Raw genomic sequence first — 17,587 nt, 5'->3', positions numbered from 1 at the left:
GGGGTAGGGAGGGGGACCATGGGAGGATTAGATGAATTCTAGATAGGGAAGAGGGGTGGGAGGGGAAGGGAGGGGGCAGGGGATTAGCAAGGGTGGTGGAATGTGATGAACATCATTATCCACAGTACATGTATGAAGACTCAAATTGGGTGTCAACATACTTTATATATAAACAGAGATAAAAAAATTGTGGTATATATGTGTAATAAGAATTGTAATGCAAAAAAGTACATGTATAAAGGCATGAATTGGCATGAACATACTCTACATACTCTATATACAAAGATATGAAAAATTGTACTCTATATGTGTAATAAGAATTGTAATGAATTCCATTGTCATGTATTTAAAAAATAAAATCAATATAACTAAAAAAGACATTTATTATGGTCTTCATAAACAGTTTATATGTACTTGAAAAGAATGTGTGTTTTGCTGTTTTTTTTACTGTTTATTTTTTAGTTGTAGATGGACACAATACCTGTATTTTACTTATTTATATGTGTTGCTGAGGATCAAACCCAGGGCCTCGCACATACTAGGCAAGCACTCTACCACTGAGCCACAACCCCAGCCCTATTTTAATGTTATTGATTAGTGTTCTATAAATATTAGGTTAAGTTTGTTGATAGCATTGTTCAAGTCTTCTGTGCCCTTACTCATTTTTCATCTACTTCTCTCAATTATTGAGAGAGGGGTTTGAAATCTCACTATAATTGTGGATGTGTCTGTTTCTTGTGGCAGTTCTATCAGTTTTGCTGCATCCATTTTTAAGTTCTGTTAATAGGTGCATAAGTGTTTTGTAAGTATGTCCTTCTGATGCATTGACCCTATTATTAATATGACATTACCTTCTTTATTCCTAGTAATAGCTTTTGCTTTGAAATTTACTTTCTCATATTTTTATACACATGGTAGCTTTCTTTTAATTAGTATTATGATGTACCTATTTTCATCTGAATTTCAAACTATTTGTATTTTTATATTTCAAGTGATTTTCTTTTCAGTCACATGTAGTTGGGTCTTGCTTTTGTCTTCAAAAGTCTGATAATCTTTGCCTTTTTTAATATTTATTTTTTAGGTGTAGATGGACACAACACAATGCCTTTATTTTTATGTGGTGCTGAGAATCGAACCCGGGTCTCGCCCGTGCTAGGTGACTGAGCCACAATCCCAGCCCCAATCTTTGCCTTTTAACTGAGGTGTTTAGGCTATTTATACATTATATAACTATTAATATAAGGTCATTTACATATTGTATAATTATTAATATAATTAGCTTTAAATGCATAGTTTTGATGTTTGTTTTCTTTTGGTCCCATTTGTTCTGATTCCTTTTCCCTCTTTTATCATCTTTTAATTTAGTTGCATACTTTTTAAGGTTCTATTTTATCTCATTTGTTTGCATAGTAGCTATAACCCTTTTTGTTATTTTACTGGTTGCTTCACATCTTTAACTTACTATGGATGACTTCAAGTGATTTTAAATACCTCTTCATGGATAAGAGCCTTTCATTTGTCCCTTCCCCATCTTTATGCCATGATTGTCATTTATTTTATTCTTACTTATGTTATAAACACCTCAGTACATTGTTTTATTTTTGTTTACCAGGAATTGAACCCAGGGATGCTTTAACACTAGGTGACATCCCTAGCCCTTTTTGTTTTGAGACAGGGTCTCACTTGTTAGATGCAGGACAGGCTGAACTATGTTATCTGCAGGGCAGGCTGAACAAATGTTAGCTGCAGGATAGCCCACACACTCAAACCCCCCTCTGTCTGGTCCTTTATCACCTGTTTGCATCAAACCTGAACACTAAACCCTCCGCTCAAGGTTGAACACTCAACTCCCACTCAAGGCTGAACACTTAACCCCCCCTGTTTCAACAAGGCAGCTTGCAGAACCAGAGGCCCCATTAGATTTGGGCTATAAAAACTCTCTCCTGCTGGGCTCTTCTCTCTCTTGCTCTCTTGCTCTGTCTCTCTCTCTCTCTTGCTCTCTCTCTCTCTTTCTCTTTCTTTCTCTTCTCCTTTGTTGCACTGCTGCAGTAAAGATCTCTTGGTTGCTCCTAGTGTTATGGTCACTTTCCTTTGATCACTAAGTTGCTTAGGGCCTTGCTAAATTGATGGAGCTGGATTTGAACTTTTGATCCTCCTGCCTCAACCTCCCTTGCCACCAAGATTATAGGCATATACCACAGTGCTGGGTTAACTTTAGTACTTTCAATTGTTCCACTCAGTACATCTGTAGATATGTATATTCTTGTCAATCCGTTGGAATGATACTTTTGGTAAAATAGTGATATAGGATCTTTATGGTAGATGTAGGCTTCTTAACACTCAAAGGAATTAAATGTTTTATACTTGATTGATAATAAAAAGAAAGTTAAAATTGATAAGGAAGCTGATAAGAATTTTGAAACAGGATTTTTTTTCTAGTGTCAAGACAGAACACAACAGGGCCGAATGCATGCTAAGCAAGTGCTCTACCACTGAGCTACAAGTCTTTTTCTACTTCATTGAAGTGGCTGTAGTTTTGTAATTTGTAAAGTAGTTTGCCTTGGAATAGCATTAGGAGTTAGTATTTAACTTCCATTAGTTTTAAGTAGCAATAATTCATGAAAGGAAAGCCCAGTGTCTTCAGAGTTTAATGTTTTGAATATGATTAATTTATATCCCAGGAAAAATGTTAACTACCCGGAAAAAATGACAAAATGTAACTTATTATGAGGACTTTACTTAAAATGTCATTAATTAACAAATCAGAGTTTTGTTTTAAACAATTGAACTTTATTAGAAGACTCTCCATTTATGACTTTATTTAAATTAATAATTGATATAATCCTAGGAATTTAAAATTCCTAGAAAATTAGAATAACATACCATGCATATTTTGGAAACTCATGCTAAGATTTATTGAAGCATAAGTCTATAGTAGTAGTTGCTACTTTCAGCTTTTTCTTTCAGTGAAAGATGTCATGTATATCTGCCCATTTATGGGAGCAGTGACTGGAACCCTGACTGTGACGGACTTTAAGATGTACTTCAAAAACGTAGAGAGGGTGAGTTTTTAATGTTTGTTTGTTTACTTATTTATTTTTTGTTGTACTGGGGATTGAACACTGGGCCTCAAACATGGCTAGGCAAGTGCTGTACCATTGAGCTCCATCCCTAGTCCAAGAGGGTGAGTTTTTAAAGTGTGTTTTATTTTAAAAAAATAATTCAGAACAATAAAAGAAGAAAATAAGCAGTCTTCTGAAATCCCATCACCCATAGATAACCAGAGGGTGAGGTATATTTTTTATTTTTTTTTCATTTCAGAGGGGGAGTTTTAAGATATCACATTTGCAAAAAGACTTTGTATTTTGACCAAAAGGCTGTTAAAATAACACTTAAACCTGGAGGGGAAGTTTCACTGTAGTCTCAGTGGAAACCTCAGAAGGTATGCTATAAATCAGACTTCAATTTCTTAGCTGGAACAAAGAGTAAATGCAGGATAAACAAACTTGTTTCATAACCCTGCAAAGACTTAAGACATGAAAACTCAGGTGGCTGACCTTGACAGATATTCATCTTAATTTTTAAATGTAGGATCCACATTTTATCCTTGATGTTCCCCTTGGAGTGATCAGCAGAGTTGAGAAGATTGGTGTGCAGAGTCATGGGGACAATTCTTGTGGTATAGAGATCGTGTGCAAGGTAAACTGCAAACACAAGTGAAAACTAAAAGGGGGCAGTTGGCTCACAACTTATTTCTGACTCAGCCTTTGTGATCTTTGGTTTGTAAGAGTAATTTGCACTGTTAGTTTCCCAGATGTTTTCAGGGCAGTTATCTCTTCAAATGTTATATCAACAGATTTAAACTGTTGTGTAACTCATCAAATTAATCCTTTTCTCTTAAAATATTTGTCTTCCTTTTTATTTTGGTACTGGACATCAAAAGGGTGCTCTATCATCAAGCTACATCCCTACCCCTTTTTATTATTTTTTATTTTGGGATAGGATCTCATTAAGTTGCCTAGGCTAGCCTCCAACTTGAGTCTTCCTGCCTCATCCTCCTGAGTCTCTGGTGTGCAGCAGCAAATCAGCCCTGTTGAAGTATTTATAGTTAATGTGACATATAACCTAATAAGTGCTGACATTATTTGTTACATCTTAGAGAAAGCAAGTGGAAAGCAGAGATCAATACTTTGTTTTTTCCTTATGTTTCTTTCTTTTCTTTTTTTTTTTTTTCTTTTTTTTTTTTGTACGAAGGACTGAACTGTAAGCTGTTCTCTCTCATTTGTCCTTCAGCCAGGAAAGCCAGGGGTTCAGGACAAAAGGTTCTATTTTTTTTTTCATAGCATTTTATTTAGAGACAGGGTCTCACAAAGTTGCTTAGAACCTCATTAAGTTGCTGAGGCTGGCTTTGAACTCGTGATTCTACTGCCTCTGCCTCTGTAGCCAATGGGATTATAAGCACGCACCACCGTGCCTGGCTTGTTCATTGTTTTAAGACTACTCTTCAGAACACTGGATGGACAAAGACTTCCTAAAGAGTCAAAAGTGTTATGTAAATCATCTGATAAAAGTTTTTTTGGTGATGCTGGAATTTTCACCTTAAATCGCTTATTTTTTATTTATACCCTTCTTCCAATGAATTAAGTAGAATTGTGTGCCCTTAATGGATATGTTTTATTTCTAATGAGTTTACCTCATATAATACTAAAAACCTACCCAACGTACCAAGTGCCTGTAGAATTGTCAAGTTCCCTTCCAAATTATGTGTTTGGATTCCTGTCAATCTCTTTGCTTTGATCAAATTTCTGAGGACAGCTACCCCTGGTTGGCCTTAGACTGCAGTTAAATACAGTTATTCAAAGAGGCTTTTACTTTTCCAAATTGTGGATCTGCTGGCTTACTAGATACACATTAGTGACTACATGGCGCATTGCACTTGTCCTTCTTAGACAGGGTTCCACATGTGAACAGTGACAAGCAGCTGCAGAACTTAAGTCAGAGGACTGAACTGGTTCTGCGATTTTGAAACCTGCCATTCCCCTTCTCATAACTCTCGAGTAGCTTCCCATTGTTCACAGGCTAGGGGAAACACCCCTTCTCAAGTCCCCACATGTCTGAATCTGATTCAGTTTCTTCTGCAGCTTCCTCTGGAGCCACCCTCCCTTCATCCTTGCCTCTCAGTCTTCTTGGCTTTCCTTTAGATGCTCATACTTGCCTTGTACCCATGTGCTTACATATACACCAAGATTGTTTTTGTTTTTTTGTGGTGCTGAGGACCGATCCCAGGGCTTCACACTTGGTAACATGCACCCTATCACTGAGATACACCCCCAGCCCCACACCAGGAGCATTGCACATGTTCTTTTATAGCTTGGGATACTTTTCTTTCTGAGAACTCCCAAACAGCAAGTCAGCTCAGGTAGCTACCAAGGTGTGTGTGTGTGTGTGTCTGTGTGTGTGTGTGTGTCTCCAGTAGCTCAGAAATAGGGTGTGTCAGGAAATTATGCTGCTCTGGCAGGTGTCTTGTGACTATTTTACTAAGATATTTTTATGGCTGAGTGGACATTGGCTAACAGCTGATTTAAATGTTTTCTAACCTAAAAGCACTAAGGCCAGGCTCCTAGCCCTCTCAGCTCACGTGTAAGGGCCATATAAAGTGTGGGATTTATTTTTAACCCATGGTACTAAATTTAAAAGTACAAAAACTATATAGCAAAAGTAAATCTTCCTCTCCCCAATATCCCTGTTCCACTCCCTGCCAGCACCCAATTTACCAATTCCTAAAGTACCTCTCTCTTCATAGATACCCTATGCACCTAAGCATGTATGTCTAGTCTTATTCTTTGAAAATACAAATTGTACTCTATTATATACAGTGTTCTCCTTTCTTTTACCCCTTACCAATATTTGAACTTCTTTCTATTAGTATATACAGAGTTACTTCTTGATTTTCACAACTCTTTAGTGTCCAGTTAGCTGTTTATAGTTTATTTAACTACAGCCCCTGCTGATGGGTTATTCCCATGCTTTTGGTGTTATAAATAATATTACATAACTTCTTCATTTCCCAAATTGTGATTCCTTTGTTTGTGGTTACATTTATTTTCAATTATAATCTTTGAGAATGAGATTTTTGTGTTTGACATAGACATAGTTTTAAAAATATTGTGAGGAAATGCCTAAAACATTGTCATGAGAAAAATGACAGCATCAGAGCTGGGCTTGGTGGGATTGTTCCCATTGACTTGTGCTTGGCCTTTGACCATCAACTGGCATTGTGGGGAGGCATTTCAAGAAACTGTGAGCTGGAGAAATAGCATCATGTTGCTCTAAGTATGTCACTGTCTCTACATGATATTTTTAAAACTTTCTGTAAGTGCATAGGGGAAGCATCTAAGGCATTTTTTGTTTTATGGATGGTATGAATTCTATAGATTTTTTTCAGTGGCTTATAATGCACAACTAATTCCATGGCACAGTTTATTCAGTAACTTCACAGTACTTGATGGCACAGCTTTTGTGTACAAACCTTATTCTGTTGCATCTGATGATTCCCTATATAGTATATCCCCTGTGTTATCGTTTCCTTAATTATTTTATCTCATTGGAAGTGCTTTTGTTAAATTTTTCTTGATAGTTGTAGAAAGTAGAAAATGGGAGATGAATAAAATATTTTATTTATCAGTATAGGCATGGTATCTGCTTCATAGAAGTTCAGTAAATATTGAGTAACTTGAGTTCTAATTTTTTTTTTAAACCAGGATATGAGGAACTTGCGACTTGCTTATAAACAGGAGGAACAGCGTAAACTTGGAATATTTGAAAACCTCAACAAACATGCATTTCCTCTTTCCAATGGGCAGGTAAGTTCACCAAAGTAAACCTTTTCTGCAAGCAATTGTGATGGTCTAATAATTTTGTGCTTAATTATTCTGTTTTCTGGAGGTTTCCTTCATTTCTTTTTTCTTCTATTGATAAATAATATTAGAATATTTGGATGTTGTCAGTTCTCTGTAATGATTGAGACACTACCAATTTGTTAGTTCAAAATTTGAAGTTATAATAGGAGTATTAATACATTCAGCTCATGTCAGAATGAAAAGCTTTAATAATGGGTATATGATGTAAAAATATATATACTGACATCTGTTTTGTGTTTTTTGTATCTAGGCACTATTTGCATTCAGTTATAAAGAAAAATTTCCAATTAATGGCTGGAAAGTTTATGATCCAGTATCTGAATATAAGAGACAGGTAAAGGATATTGCTTATCAGACTGAAAATAAATAAGTTGAACATCTTTTTCTCTTCTAAAAGGTTAGAAATGTGGTAGAGGAAAAGAAACTTTCCAGTAAGTTGTACATAGGCACAACTTCTCTATCTTATGGGTTCTCCATCTCTTGGGGTGCCTCTTCTCCTATGCCAAACTTTTGACTCTGTCACTGATTGTTCATCCTTTGCCAGAGGGTGTGTAAGGGGTCAAGAATGGAGGTTTATAGACAGTCATCATTACCCTAGTAACATGTATGGTTTCACAAATGGTGTGACCCTACTTTGGGTACAGCCAGAGAAGTGAAAAATTCTGTTCCATTTGTGTACATGACAGCATTCTGCTGTCATGTATAACTGATTAGAACAAATAAGTAAATAATTCAAAAATTAAAGAAAAAGAATGGGGGTTTAAACGACAGATCTTCCAGGTGGTTTTTATTAGATGACCTAATAAAGAGTTGATGACTACAAATCCAAACCACTTAATTAAGTTCAATTTGTGGTGTATGGCAATACTGCATCTGTCTGAGGTGGTGCTACTGAGTTTGGGAGCTCCGTAGTACATTGTCAGCTCCAAGTTATTTCCAGTATAATCTTATTTTCATGATATTTTATGTTTGTCTATACCTTTTATTTGATGTAATGTTTTGTATTACTTATTTCCAACATTTATTGTTATGTATATAAGGTACTTTTTAGTGTATTTTTAGAAACAACTCTAAGCTTATTGTTTATAGAAAACAGGACAAGAAATATATAGAACTGGAATTCTAGTGTACACTTTTATACTTGTAATATTTGTATGATTTTGAAAACCTTATGTTTCATTAGATTTTTAGAATATCTAGGAAATAGGTTATACCAGATTTTTTACACACACATGCATATATATATATATATATTCATATATATATAATACATATATATTATACAAGTGTATACATATGTGTATATTCACATGTATGAATTTGAAAGTAACAATAAACAAGGTATAAATGTTTTTTGTTGAAAATAAGAAACATATGTGATTAATGATTAGTAATTTTTCAAAGTGGAAAATTATGTTTTTCCCTTTTTCTTAACACCCTTCAGGGCTTGCCAAATGAGAGTTGGAAAATATCCAAAATAAACAGTAATTATGAGTTCTGTGACACCTACCCTGCCATCATTGTTGTGCCAACTAGTGTAAAAGATGATGACCTTTCAAAAGTGGCAGCCTTTCGAGCAAAAGGCAGAGTCCCTGTAAGTAATGAAGATTGTCATTCAGATGGAAACATACGCTGTGTTAGATCAAATATGGGAAGATGCAAGACAGAAAACAATCTAGCCAAGTGGACAGTAGGCGAAAAAAAGCTTAAAAATGAACATATCTTTGGTTCTCAAGAAATACCTAATGGGGTTGGGGATGTGGCTCAAATGACAGCGTGCTTGCCTGGCATGCGTGAGGCACTGGGTTCAATCCTCAGCACCACATAAAAATAAAATAAAGATATTGTGTCCACCTTAAAAAAAACTTTTAAAAAAGCAAATAAAAAAAGAAATACCTAATGATATAAACATTCTTTTTGCTGCGTCTCCCCTTTGTATGATTTCCCGTTTCTAAGTGCAAGGGTAACTTAAGTTATGCTCTCCAAATGTAGAGGAGAATAACAAAGACACAGCAAGAAAGAACATGATATTGCATTAACAGTTCACATCACGGGTTTCACGAAAATGTCCTGGAAAAGTTACTTTCTTTCTTCATGCTGAGTGGAATGCTGTAGCTGCATGGGAAGAACACTGTTACAGAAACAATTGCAGCCAGCAGGGAGTGATGGTTTTACCCTGGAGTTTCTATCTGTTATAATTCTGAGTCACTTGGCCATTGAAGGAAAATGGAAGGTTTGGTGGCAGAGTTTAAAATTTTTTAAGAGACTGTGTTTACTTTGTCTTCACCCTGCCACATATGTTATTGTGGAGATACAATGATTATTTTTTAATTAGGATAAAAGAGTAAACTAGTCAATTAAATAGGTTTGGGGCTATATTTCAGTAATAGTTAGACTTAGGTTTTGTTTTTTTGTTTTTTTAAAATCATAGAGATTTTTAGAGCTCATCTAGTCAGATGAGTTACAACCTGGGCAGAACAGTGGGTCCTTTGGCCACTGTACTGCTCTCTCAGCTCTGATGAGCCAGCCTCCCACCTCACAAATCCTACTTTCTAGAAGATCTGTTGACTTCCACCTTAAAGAAGTAGCCACCTGCCCTCAGTACCTGAGTATGTTGTGCCTTTGGTACATGAATAGCTACCATGTGCTAGGCTGATGTGCATGAGGCTCTGGGGATAGATGTGGCCAACTGTCTGGCTTAGGAGAAACACATATTGAACAAGCTGCTGCACACCCTGCCACATGGTTATCCACTGTGACATGAAGGAAAATAAAATGTGCTTGGAGAGGAAAATTTTAGGGAGAGATTGTGCTTTTTGTCCCAAGTAATTAGAGAATATATTGCTTTAGGAACTATACTAATATTTTTTTCTTAAAAACACTAGGTGTTGTCATGGATTCATCCGGAGAGTCAGGCAACAATTACCCGTTGCAGCCAGCCACTGGTGGGTCCCAATGATAAACGCTGCAAAGAGGATGAAAAATACTTGCAAACAATAATGGATGCTAATGCACAGTCCCACAAACTTATTATCTTTGATGCCCGACAAAACAGTGTTGCTGATACCAACAAGGTACATGCTTTGTTTTTTTTTAATTTTTAAAAAATATTTTTAGATATACATGAGAGTAGAGTGTATTTTGACATATTATACATACATGGAGTATAACCTATTCTAATTAGGATCCCATTTTTGTGGTTGTACATGATATGGTGTTTTACTGGTTGTGTATTCATATATGAACATAGGAAAGTTATGTCCAATGCATTCTGTCTTTCCTATTCCCATCTCAACTCCCTTCCCTCCATTCCCCTTTGTCTAATATACTGAACTTCTATTCTCCCTTCCCCTCCCTTATTGTGTATTAGCATCCACATGTCAGAGAGAATATTTGGTCTTTGGTTTTTTGGGATTGGCTTATTTCATGTATCATGATAGTCTCCAGATCCATCATTTACCAGCACAAATCATAAAGTTATTATTTTTAATGGCTGATTAATGAACCATTGTGTATATATACCACATTTTCTTTATCCATTCATCTCTTGAAGAGCACCTAGATTGGTTCCATAACTTAGCTATTGTGAATTGAGCTGCTATAAACACTGATTGTGGCTATGTCACTGTAGTATGTTAATTTTAAATCCTTTGGGTATATACCAAGGAGTGGGATAACTGGGTCAAATGGTGGTTCCATTCCATGTTTTTTAAGGAATCTCCATACTGCTTTCCATAGTGGTTACACCAGTTTGCATTCTCACCAGCAATGTATGAGTGTACCTTTTCCCCCACATCCTTGCCAACATTTATTATTACTTGTATTCTTAATAATTGCCATTCTGACTAGAATAAGAAAAAAAATCTCAGTGTTGTTTTAATTTGCATTTCTCTAATTGCTAGAAAGGTTAAATTTTTTGCATATATTTGTTGAACATTCATATTTCTTCTTCTGTGAAGTACCTATTCAGTTCCTTTGCCCACTTATTGATTGAGTTATTTGTTTTTTTTGGCGGTGGTGGTGGTGGTGGTGGTGGTGGTGGTGGTGATAAGTTTTTTTGAGTTCTTTATATATCCTGGAGATTAATGCTGTATATGTGGTGTGGGTGGCAAAGATTTTCTCCCATTCTGTAGGCTGTCTCTTCACATTCTTTTTTTTCTAATTTTTTTAGTTATATATATACATGGACACAATATCTTTATTTTGTTTATTTATTTTTATGTGGTGCAGAGGATCAAACCTAGTGCCTCACATGTACAAGGCGAGCATTCTGCCACTGAACCCCAACCCCAGCCCCTCTCTTCACATTCTTGATTGATTCCTTTGCTATGAAGAGACTTTTTTAGTTTGATACCATCCCATTTATTGATTCTTGATTTTACTTCTTGCATTTAGGAGTCTTGTTGAGGAAGTTGGCTTCTAAGCAGACATAATAGAGAGTTTGGCCTAAATTTTCTTCTAGTAGACACAGGGTCTCTGGTCTAATGCCTAAGTCCTTGATGCACTTTGAGTTGAGTTTTGTGCAGGGTGAGAGAGAGGGGTTTTAGTTTCATTTCGCTGCATATGGATTTTTAGTTCTCCCAGCACCATTTGTTGAAGAGGTTATCTTCTCCAATGTATGTTTTTGATGCCTTTGTCTAGTATGAGATAACTGTATTTCTGTGGGTTTATTTCTGTGTCTTCTGTTCTGTACCATTGGTCTTCATGTCTGTTTTGGTGACAATACCATGCTGTTTTTTTTATTACTGTAGCTTGTAGTAGGGTCTGGCATTTGATGTCTTCTGCTTTGCTCTTCTCACTAAGGATTGCTTTGGGTATTCTGGGCCTCTTATTTTTCTAAATGAATTTTATAACTGCTTTCTCTATTTTTATGGAGAATGTCATTTTGGGGGCTGGGCTTGTAGCTCAGGTGGTACAGCATTTGCCTTGCATGTGTGAGGCACTGGGTTTGATCCTCAGCACCACATAAAAACAAATAAATAAAATAAAGGTATTTTGTCTGTCTACAACTAAAAAAATAATTTAAAAAAAAAGAGTGGATTTGGATGTTTTTTAAAAAAAAGATGTCATTGGAGTTTTAATAGGAATCGCATTAAACCTGTATAGTGCTTTCTGTAGTATGGCCATTTTAACAATATTAATCCTGCCCATCTGGTAACATGGGAGATCTTTCCATCTTCTAAGGTCTTCTTCGATTTCTTTCTTTAGTGTTCTGAAGTTTTCATTGTAGAAGTTCTTCACCTCTTTTGTTAGATTGATTCCCAAGTATTTTTTAAGGCTATTGTGAATAGGATAGTTTTCTTAATTTCATGGAGGTGATTTTCTCAATATCTAATAGCCTTAATAATCATTGTCTTCTATCCTGTTCAGAAGAAATAAAAGCAGGACACCAAAATGCATGTCTACAATGATTTTAACCATAGCAGTGTATGTGTCTAGGAAACACACAGGATATTCATTTGTTGAAGTCCCCATCAACTCTTCTACATATATGATTATGTCATGTGCAAATAGAGAGTTTGACTATGTCTTTTCTGGTATTGTATTTCATAGCTACTTGCCTGATTCCCTATAAAAAACCTGTAGCACAATGTTGAATCTCAGGTAAAAGCAGGCATCCTTGTCTGGTTCCTAAACTTTTTTTTTTTATATAGTTGTAGATGGACAGAATCCCTTTATTTATTTTTATGTGGTGCTAAGGATTGAACCCAGTACCTCACGCATGCTAGGCAAGCACTCTGCCACTGAGCCTTAGCCCTGGTTCCTAATCTTAGGGAAAAGTATTCCATTTTTCACCATTAGGTATGATATGAGCTATGGGTTTTCATACATGTCCTTTATCAAAGTAAAGGAAGTTTACCTCCTTTCCTAGATTGTTGAATGCATTTATCTTGAAAAGATGTTTGATTTTGTCAAATCCTTTTTCTGAATTGAGATGTTCATGTAGTTGTTTCCCCCTTCATTCTGTTAATGTGCTGCATTTCATTGGTTTTTGTATGTTGAACCCCTCTAATGGATCTAGTAATGTCCCCCCCAAATTTGTGTCTACCTGGAACCTCAGAATATGAACTTATTTAGAAATTGGGCCTTTGTAGATGTAATCAGTTAGGATGAGGTCTTAACTAATTAGAATAGGCCCTGAATTCAATGACCAGTGTCCCTATAATAAGGTCATATAGAAATAGACGCAGAAAGAGGGAAGATAGCAAAAAGTCTCACCCACCTCCAGTGTCTTCTTCCCAGTAGAGTCAGTGATTCCTCTGTTGTCTGACCTTCTTCATGCTTGGCACTGAGTCCCAGCATGGTCTCTGGTCTCATTGTTCACCATTCTTGCTGCTGCCCTAGATTTCTGTCTGCTGAATTTCTTATTCCCCTCTCAGGAAGCTGTTACTGTCAATCTCCATGGCCCCTTAACCTTTCTTGCCCATTTCTCACCAAGTTGTGCTTTCTTCCCTCTGGTAGAACAGGCCTGGCCAGTGTTCCTGGTGTCCCCTGGGTTCTCCCAGAGCAGAAGACCTATAGCCCTGTGCTACCCTTTACCCTGTTCTTCCCGGTCCACCCCAGATTTGGGGGACCTGAAAGACCAGGGTCTCTACTTGTTTATCATTGTTGCTCCAGGAATGGGCATTCATATTTACTTGGTAAATGATTGGAAACTGAATGAAGAGTGTGGTCTTTGGGTCACAGACATGTTTACCTTTGTTTATTTTATTGAGATAAAAGTCAGATAACATAAAACTTACCATTTTAGCCATTCCATAGTTTACAGTTCAGTGACTCCTAGTACATTCATAGTGTTGTGCAATTAGCACTACTGTCTAACTCCTGACCCTTCTTACCACCCCATATACAAACCCCATCCATTGTAGCAGTCAATTCCCATTCCCTTCTCCCAGCCCCTGGGACCCACTAGTCTTATTCCTATGGGGTCCCTGTTCTGGACACTTCATATAAATGAAATCATACAATATTAAATCCCTGTATTCTTTTACTTCGTTTTCAAGGTTCATCCACATTTTAACATTAGTACCCTATTCCTTTTTACGGCCAAATAATATTCAATTGTATAGATAAACCACATTTTTTATCCAGCTATCTGATGATGATGGACATCTGGATAGTTTCTCCCTTTTGGCTATTGTGAATAGTACTGTTGTGAATGTTTTTGTACAAATTTTTGTTTGAATACCTTTTCTGAATTCTGTGGGATATATGTACACAAGTGTAATGGCTGGATCATATTGCAATTTTATGTTTAACTTCTTGAGTAACCACCAGGAAGTGGGCTATATCCTCCTTTTTTGTTACATTTGTATTTTGTTTTAGTTAAATTGCTTAGATAAATGTTATGGTTTGTCTTTTGATCGCCAAATTATTTTATTGCAGAAATTTTGTAGCAGTGCAACTTTTTTCTATTCAGATAGATAGCACTAACAGTAGATACCTTTTTAGTTTGTTTTCAGTTTCTTGAAGGAATTTTTTAATTGGTTCTTTTTAGTTACACATAAAGAATACCTTTTTAAACCTAATTCTTAAGTAAGAACCAGTTTTTTATATTTTAAAAATTTTTAATAGATGAAGGATTGTTATGACTTTAATTATATACCTATAAAAAGATATGAAGTCCTAACTCCTAATACATACAAATGTGACCTTATTTCAAAATAGGGTTCTTACATGTATAATTAAGATGAGGTCATATTGTATTGAGGTGGGCCCTAATTTTATACAAAGGGTATTTTTTTATAAGAAGAGAGAAGAGGCAGAGATGCAAAGGGGAAAAGGTCAAGTGAAGATGAAAGCAGAGATTAAAGTGATGTCTCTACAAACCAGGAATGCCTGAGGCTTCTGCCAGGAGCTGGACAAGCAAGCCCAAGGAAGGATCCCCCCCAAGAGGCTTTTGAGGGAACCTGACCCTGCCAACATCTTAATTTCAGACTTTCAGCTTTCAGAATTGTGAGATGATACATTTCTTTTATTTTGAGTTACTCAGTTTGTGGTACTTTGTTCTGGCAACTCCAGGACACTCAGATAAGTATATACAAGGTTTATCAATGGATGTGTTTGTTACTTCTTTAGTGGTCTGTATCTGGTAGCACTAGAAACAATAGAAAAGTTAATTCCAGATAAATGGTATATATCTTTTGTTTTTCACAGGCAAAGGGTGGAGGATATGAAAGTGAAAGTGCTTACCCTAATGCCGAGCTTGTATTCTTGGAGATCCACAATATTCATGTGATGAGAGAGTCACTACGGAAATTAAAAGAGATCGTGTACCCTTCCATTGATGAGGCACGGTGGCTATCCAACGTGGATGGGACACATTGGCTGGAATATATAAGGGTAAAGAGGTCTAGTCAAATGCTTTCCATTTAAGATTTCACTCCATCAGTGCCATAAATTTCCCCATCTCCAAGTGGGTTTTGGTATCACAAATAAGTGCATCTTTGCTTTGTTTATGAGCTTTCTTGGTTTCCTCAGGCAGCATCCTGACTATGGTCTTTGTAGAGGGCTTTTGTGACAATCAAAAGGGGTTAAGGCTTGCCTCAAGTCAGGTTGTAAAAGAGCTTTGTGACTCTTTAGAAAAGGACCTGAATTACTGCTGTAGTTTTTCTTTGTATACTTTTTTTTAAATGTTGTTAAAATTTCCTGGTGATTCTTAATTGACTGCATGGCAGTCTTCTGTGTATGTATGTGTGTGTGGTTCTGGGGATGGAAGCCAGGGCCTCCTGTATGCTAGGCAAGTGTTCTGCCACTGAGCTCCAGCCTTCAGCCCCTTCATGGCATTTTGTTTGGTTTATTGACCAGAACTTACAAAGTTCTAATTATTTTATGCACTAATTGAAATTCAGTGTAGTTTTGTCTGATATATCTCCTTTTCTGAAGATGCTTCTTGCTGGGGCAGTAAGAATTGCTGATAAAATTGAATCTGGGAAAACCTCTGTGGTGGTGCACTGCAGCGATGGTTGGGACCGAACAGCCCAGCTCACATCTTTGGCGATGCTGATGTTGGACAGTTATTACAGGACCATTAAAGGATTCGAAACTCTCATAGAAAAGGAGTGGATAAGCTTCGGACATAGGTTTGCACTGGTAAGTTGAGATGATGAGGTCTGTAGTTGAATGTTTTGCTTTGTCACATGTATGTACCTGCCATGTGTAGCATATACAGACATGTGTGCACACACTTGCATGCAGACTTTCACCTCTGTATCAAACCTGAATTGCCATAATAGAATACCATGGACCTCAACATTGTATGGCAGGGCTTTTTTGTGTACATGTATGCCTTTTTATTAAAAATGAGGTAGAATTCATATAACATAGAATTAATCATTTTTAAGTGCTCCATTCAGTGTCCTAGATGACCTTCATAATGTTGTGTAACCATCACCTCTGTTTAGTCCCAAACTATTCATTATTCCAAATGGAAACTCTATGCATATCTTAAGCATTCAGCTTCCATTTTCCCCTCCCTTCAGCCCCTGACAACCATTGCTCTGCTTTCTGACTCTGTGAATTTTCCTATTCTAGGTACCTCATATAAGAGGAATTATACAATATTTACTTTCCCTTAATGGCTTTATTTCACTAAGCATGATGTTTCAAGGTTGATATATATTATAACAAATATCAAATTTTCTTTCTTTTTTATGGTTAATGGTATTCCCTTTGTGTGTGTGTGTGTGTGTATGTGTGTGTGTGTGTGTGTGTGTGTGTGTATATATATATATATATATATATATATATATATATATACATACATACCATGTTTTGTTTTTCCATAATCTGTAGATGAACACTTAGGCTCTGTCCACTTTTTGCTGTGAACATGGATGTACAAGTTTTTGCCATAATGAGGTGCCATGGACTGGGCAACTTAAAACAACAGAAATGTATTTTCTCACAGTTGTAAAGGATGGAACTCCAAAATCAAGTTGTCAGCAGGGCAACTTAGTTTCTCCTGAGCCTCTGTCCTTGGCTTACAGATGGCTGCCCTCTTGCTGCCTCTTCACATGCTCGTACCTATGTGCATGTGTCCCTGGTGTTTCTCTGTGTGTCCAAATTTTCTCATGTCATAAGGGTACCAGTCATATTGGGTTAGGAGCCACTCTAATGGCCTCATTATAACTTCATCTCCTTAAAGGTCCTATCTCCAAATCCCATAATATTTGGAGATACTAGGGGTTAGGACTTCAATTTGCAAATTACATAACTCACCCCAAAGCAACCTGCTTTCAATTTGGGGAACATATCCCCAGGAGTGAAATTGCTGGGTCACCTGGCATGGCATTTTGTGGCTGCCATTTGTGTTTTTATCCAGTTGGTAGCTAATTCCTAGTCTCTTGATCTCTTGGGGATTTGTCTTCACCATGCATTGGATTGGAAGACTCCAAGATTCCCAGAGAGACTCATTTTGGAATGCAGGATGGGCAGCATGAGGACTTCAATGGCTTCCATGTAGGAGCACCAAGTGGAGAGCAGAGAGAGGCCCTCACAGCCCTTTAAAATGGTCAGGTCCATAGCCTCCGAATCCCGTGCCCCAGGGGAATTCTTGTCAGATCCTTAGATACATTCCTTCCCTTCTCTTGCTTTGGTTTCCTCCCCTCTGAAATGGAGTGGTATGGGGGATGGAGGTTGGGTGTATCAAGTGCTTAGATGTCAGT

The 17,587-nt window shown here is 36.8% G+C and overlaps 1 protein-coding gene across 4 annotated transcripts in view; it reads left to right on the top strand.

The window, feature by feature from the left end:
- Positions 1 to 17,587, top strand: part of Mtmr1 (myotubularin related protein 1) — a 76,954-nt gene that overhangs the window by 38,578 nt on the left and 20,789 nt on the right. For all 4 annotated transcript variants that reach the window (XM_026403519.2, XM_026403518.2, XM_026403520.2 and 1 more), the window contains 8 exons: positions 2,968 to 3,062; positions 3,592 to 3,699; positions 6,762 to 6,863; positions 7,171 to 7,254; positions 8,365 to 8,514; positions 9,806 to 9,994; positions 15,078 to 15,263; positions 15,807 to 16,013. In XM_026403519.2, coding sequence (XP_026259304.1) covers positions 2,968 to 3,062; positions 3,592 to 3,699; positions 6,762 to 6,863; positions 7,171 to 7,254; positions 8,365 to 8,514; positions 9,806 to 9,994; positions 15,078 to 15,263; positions 15,807 to 16,013 — 1,121 coding nt within the window. The remainder of the gene's footprint in view (positions 1 to 2,967; positions 3,063 to 3,591; positions 3,700 to 6,761; positions 6,864 to 7,170; positions 7,255 to 8,364; positions 8,515 to 9,805; positions 9,995 to 15,077; positions 15,264 to 15,806; positions 16,014 to 17,587) is intronic.

This window comes from Urocitellus parryii, chromosome X (genome assembly GCF_045843805.1).
Source record: "Urocitellus parryii isolate mUroPar1 chromosome X, mUroPar1.hap1, whole genome shotgun sequence".
Taxonomy (NCBI): Eukaryota; Metazoa; Chordata; class Mammalia; order Rodentia; family Sciuridae; genus Urocitellus; species Urocitellus parryii.
This window is presented reverse-complemented; position numbering and strand designations above follow the sequence as displayed.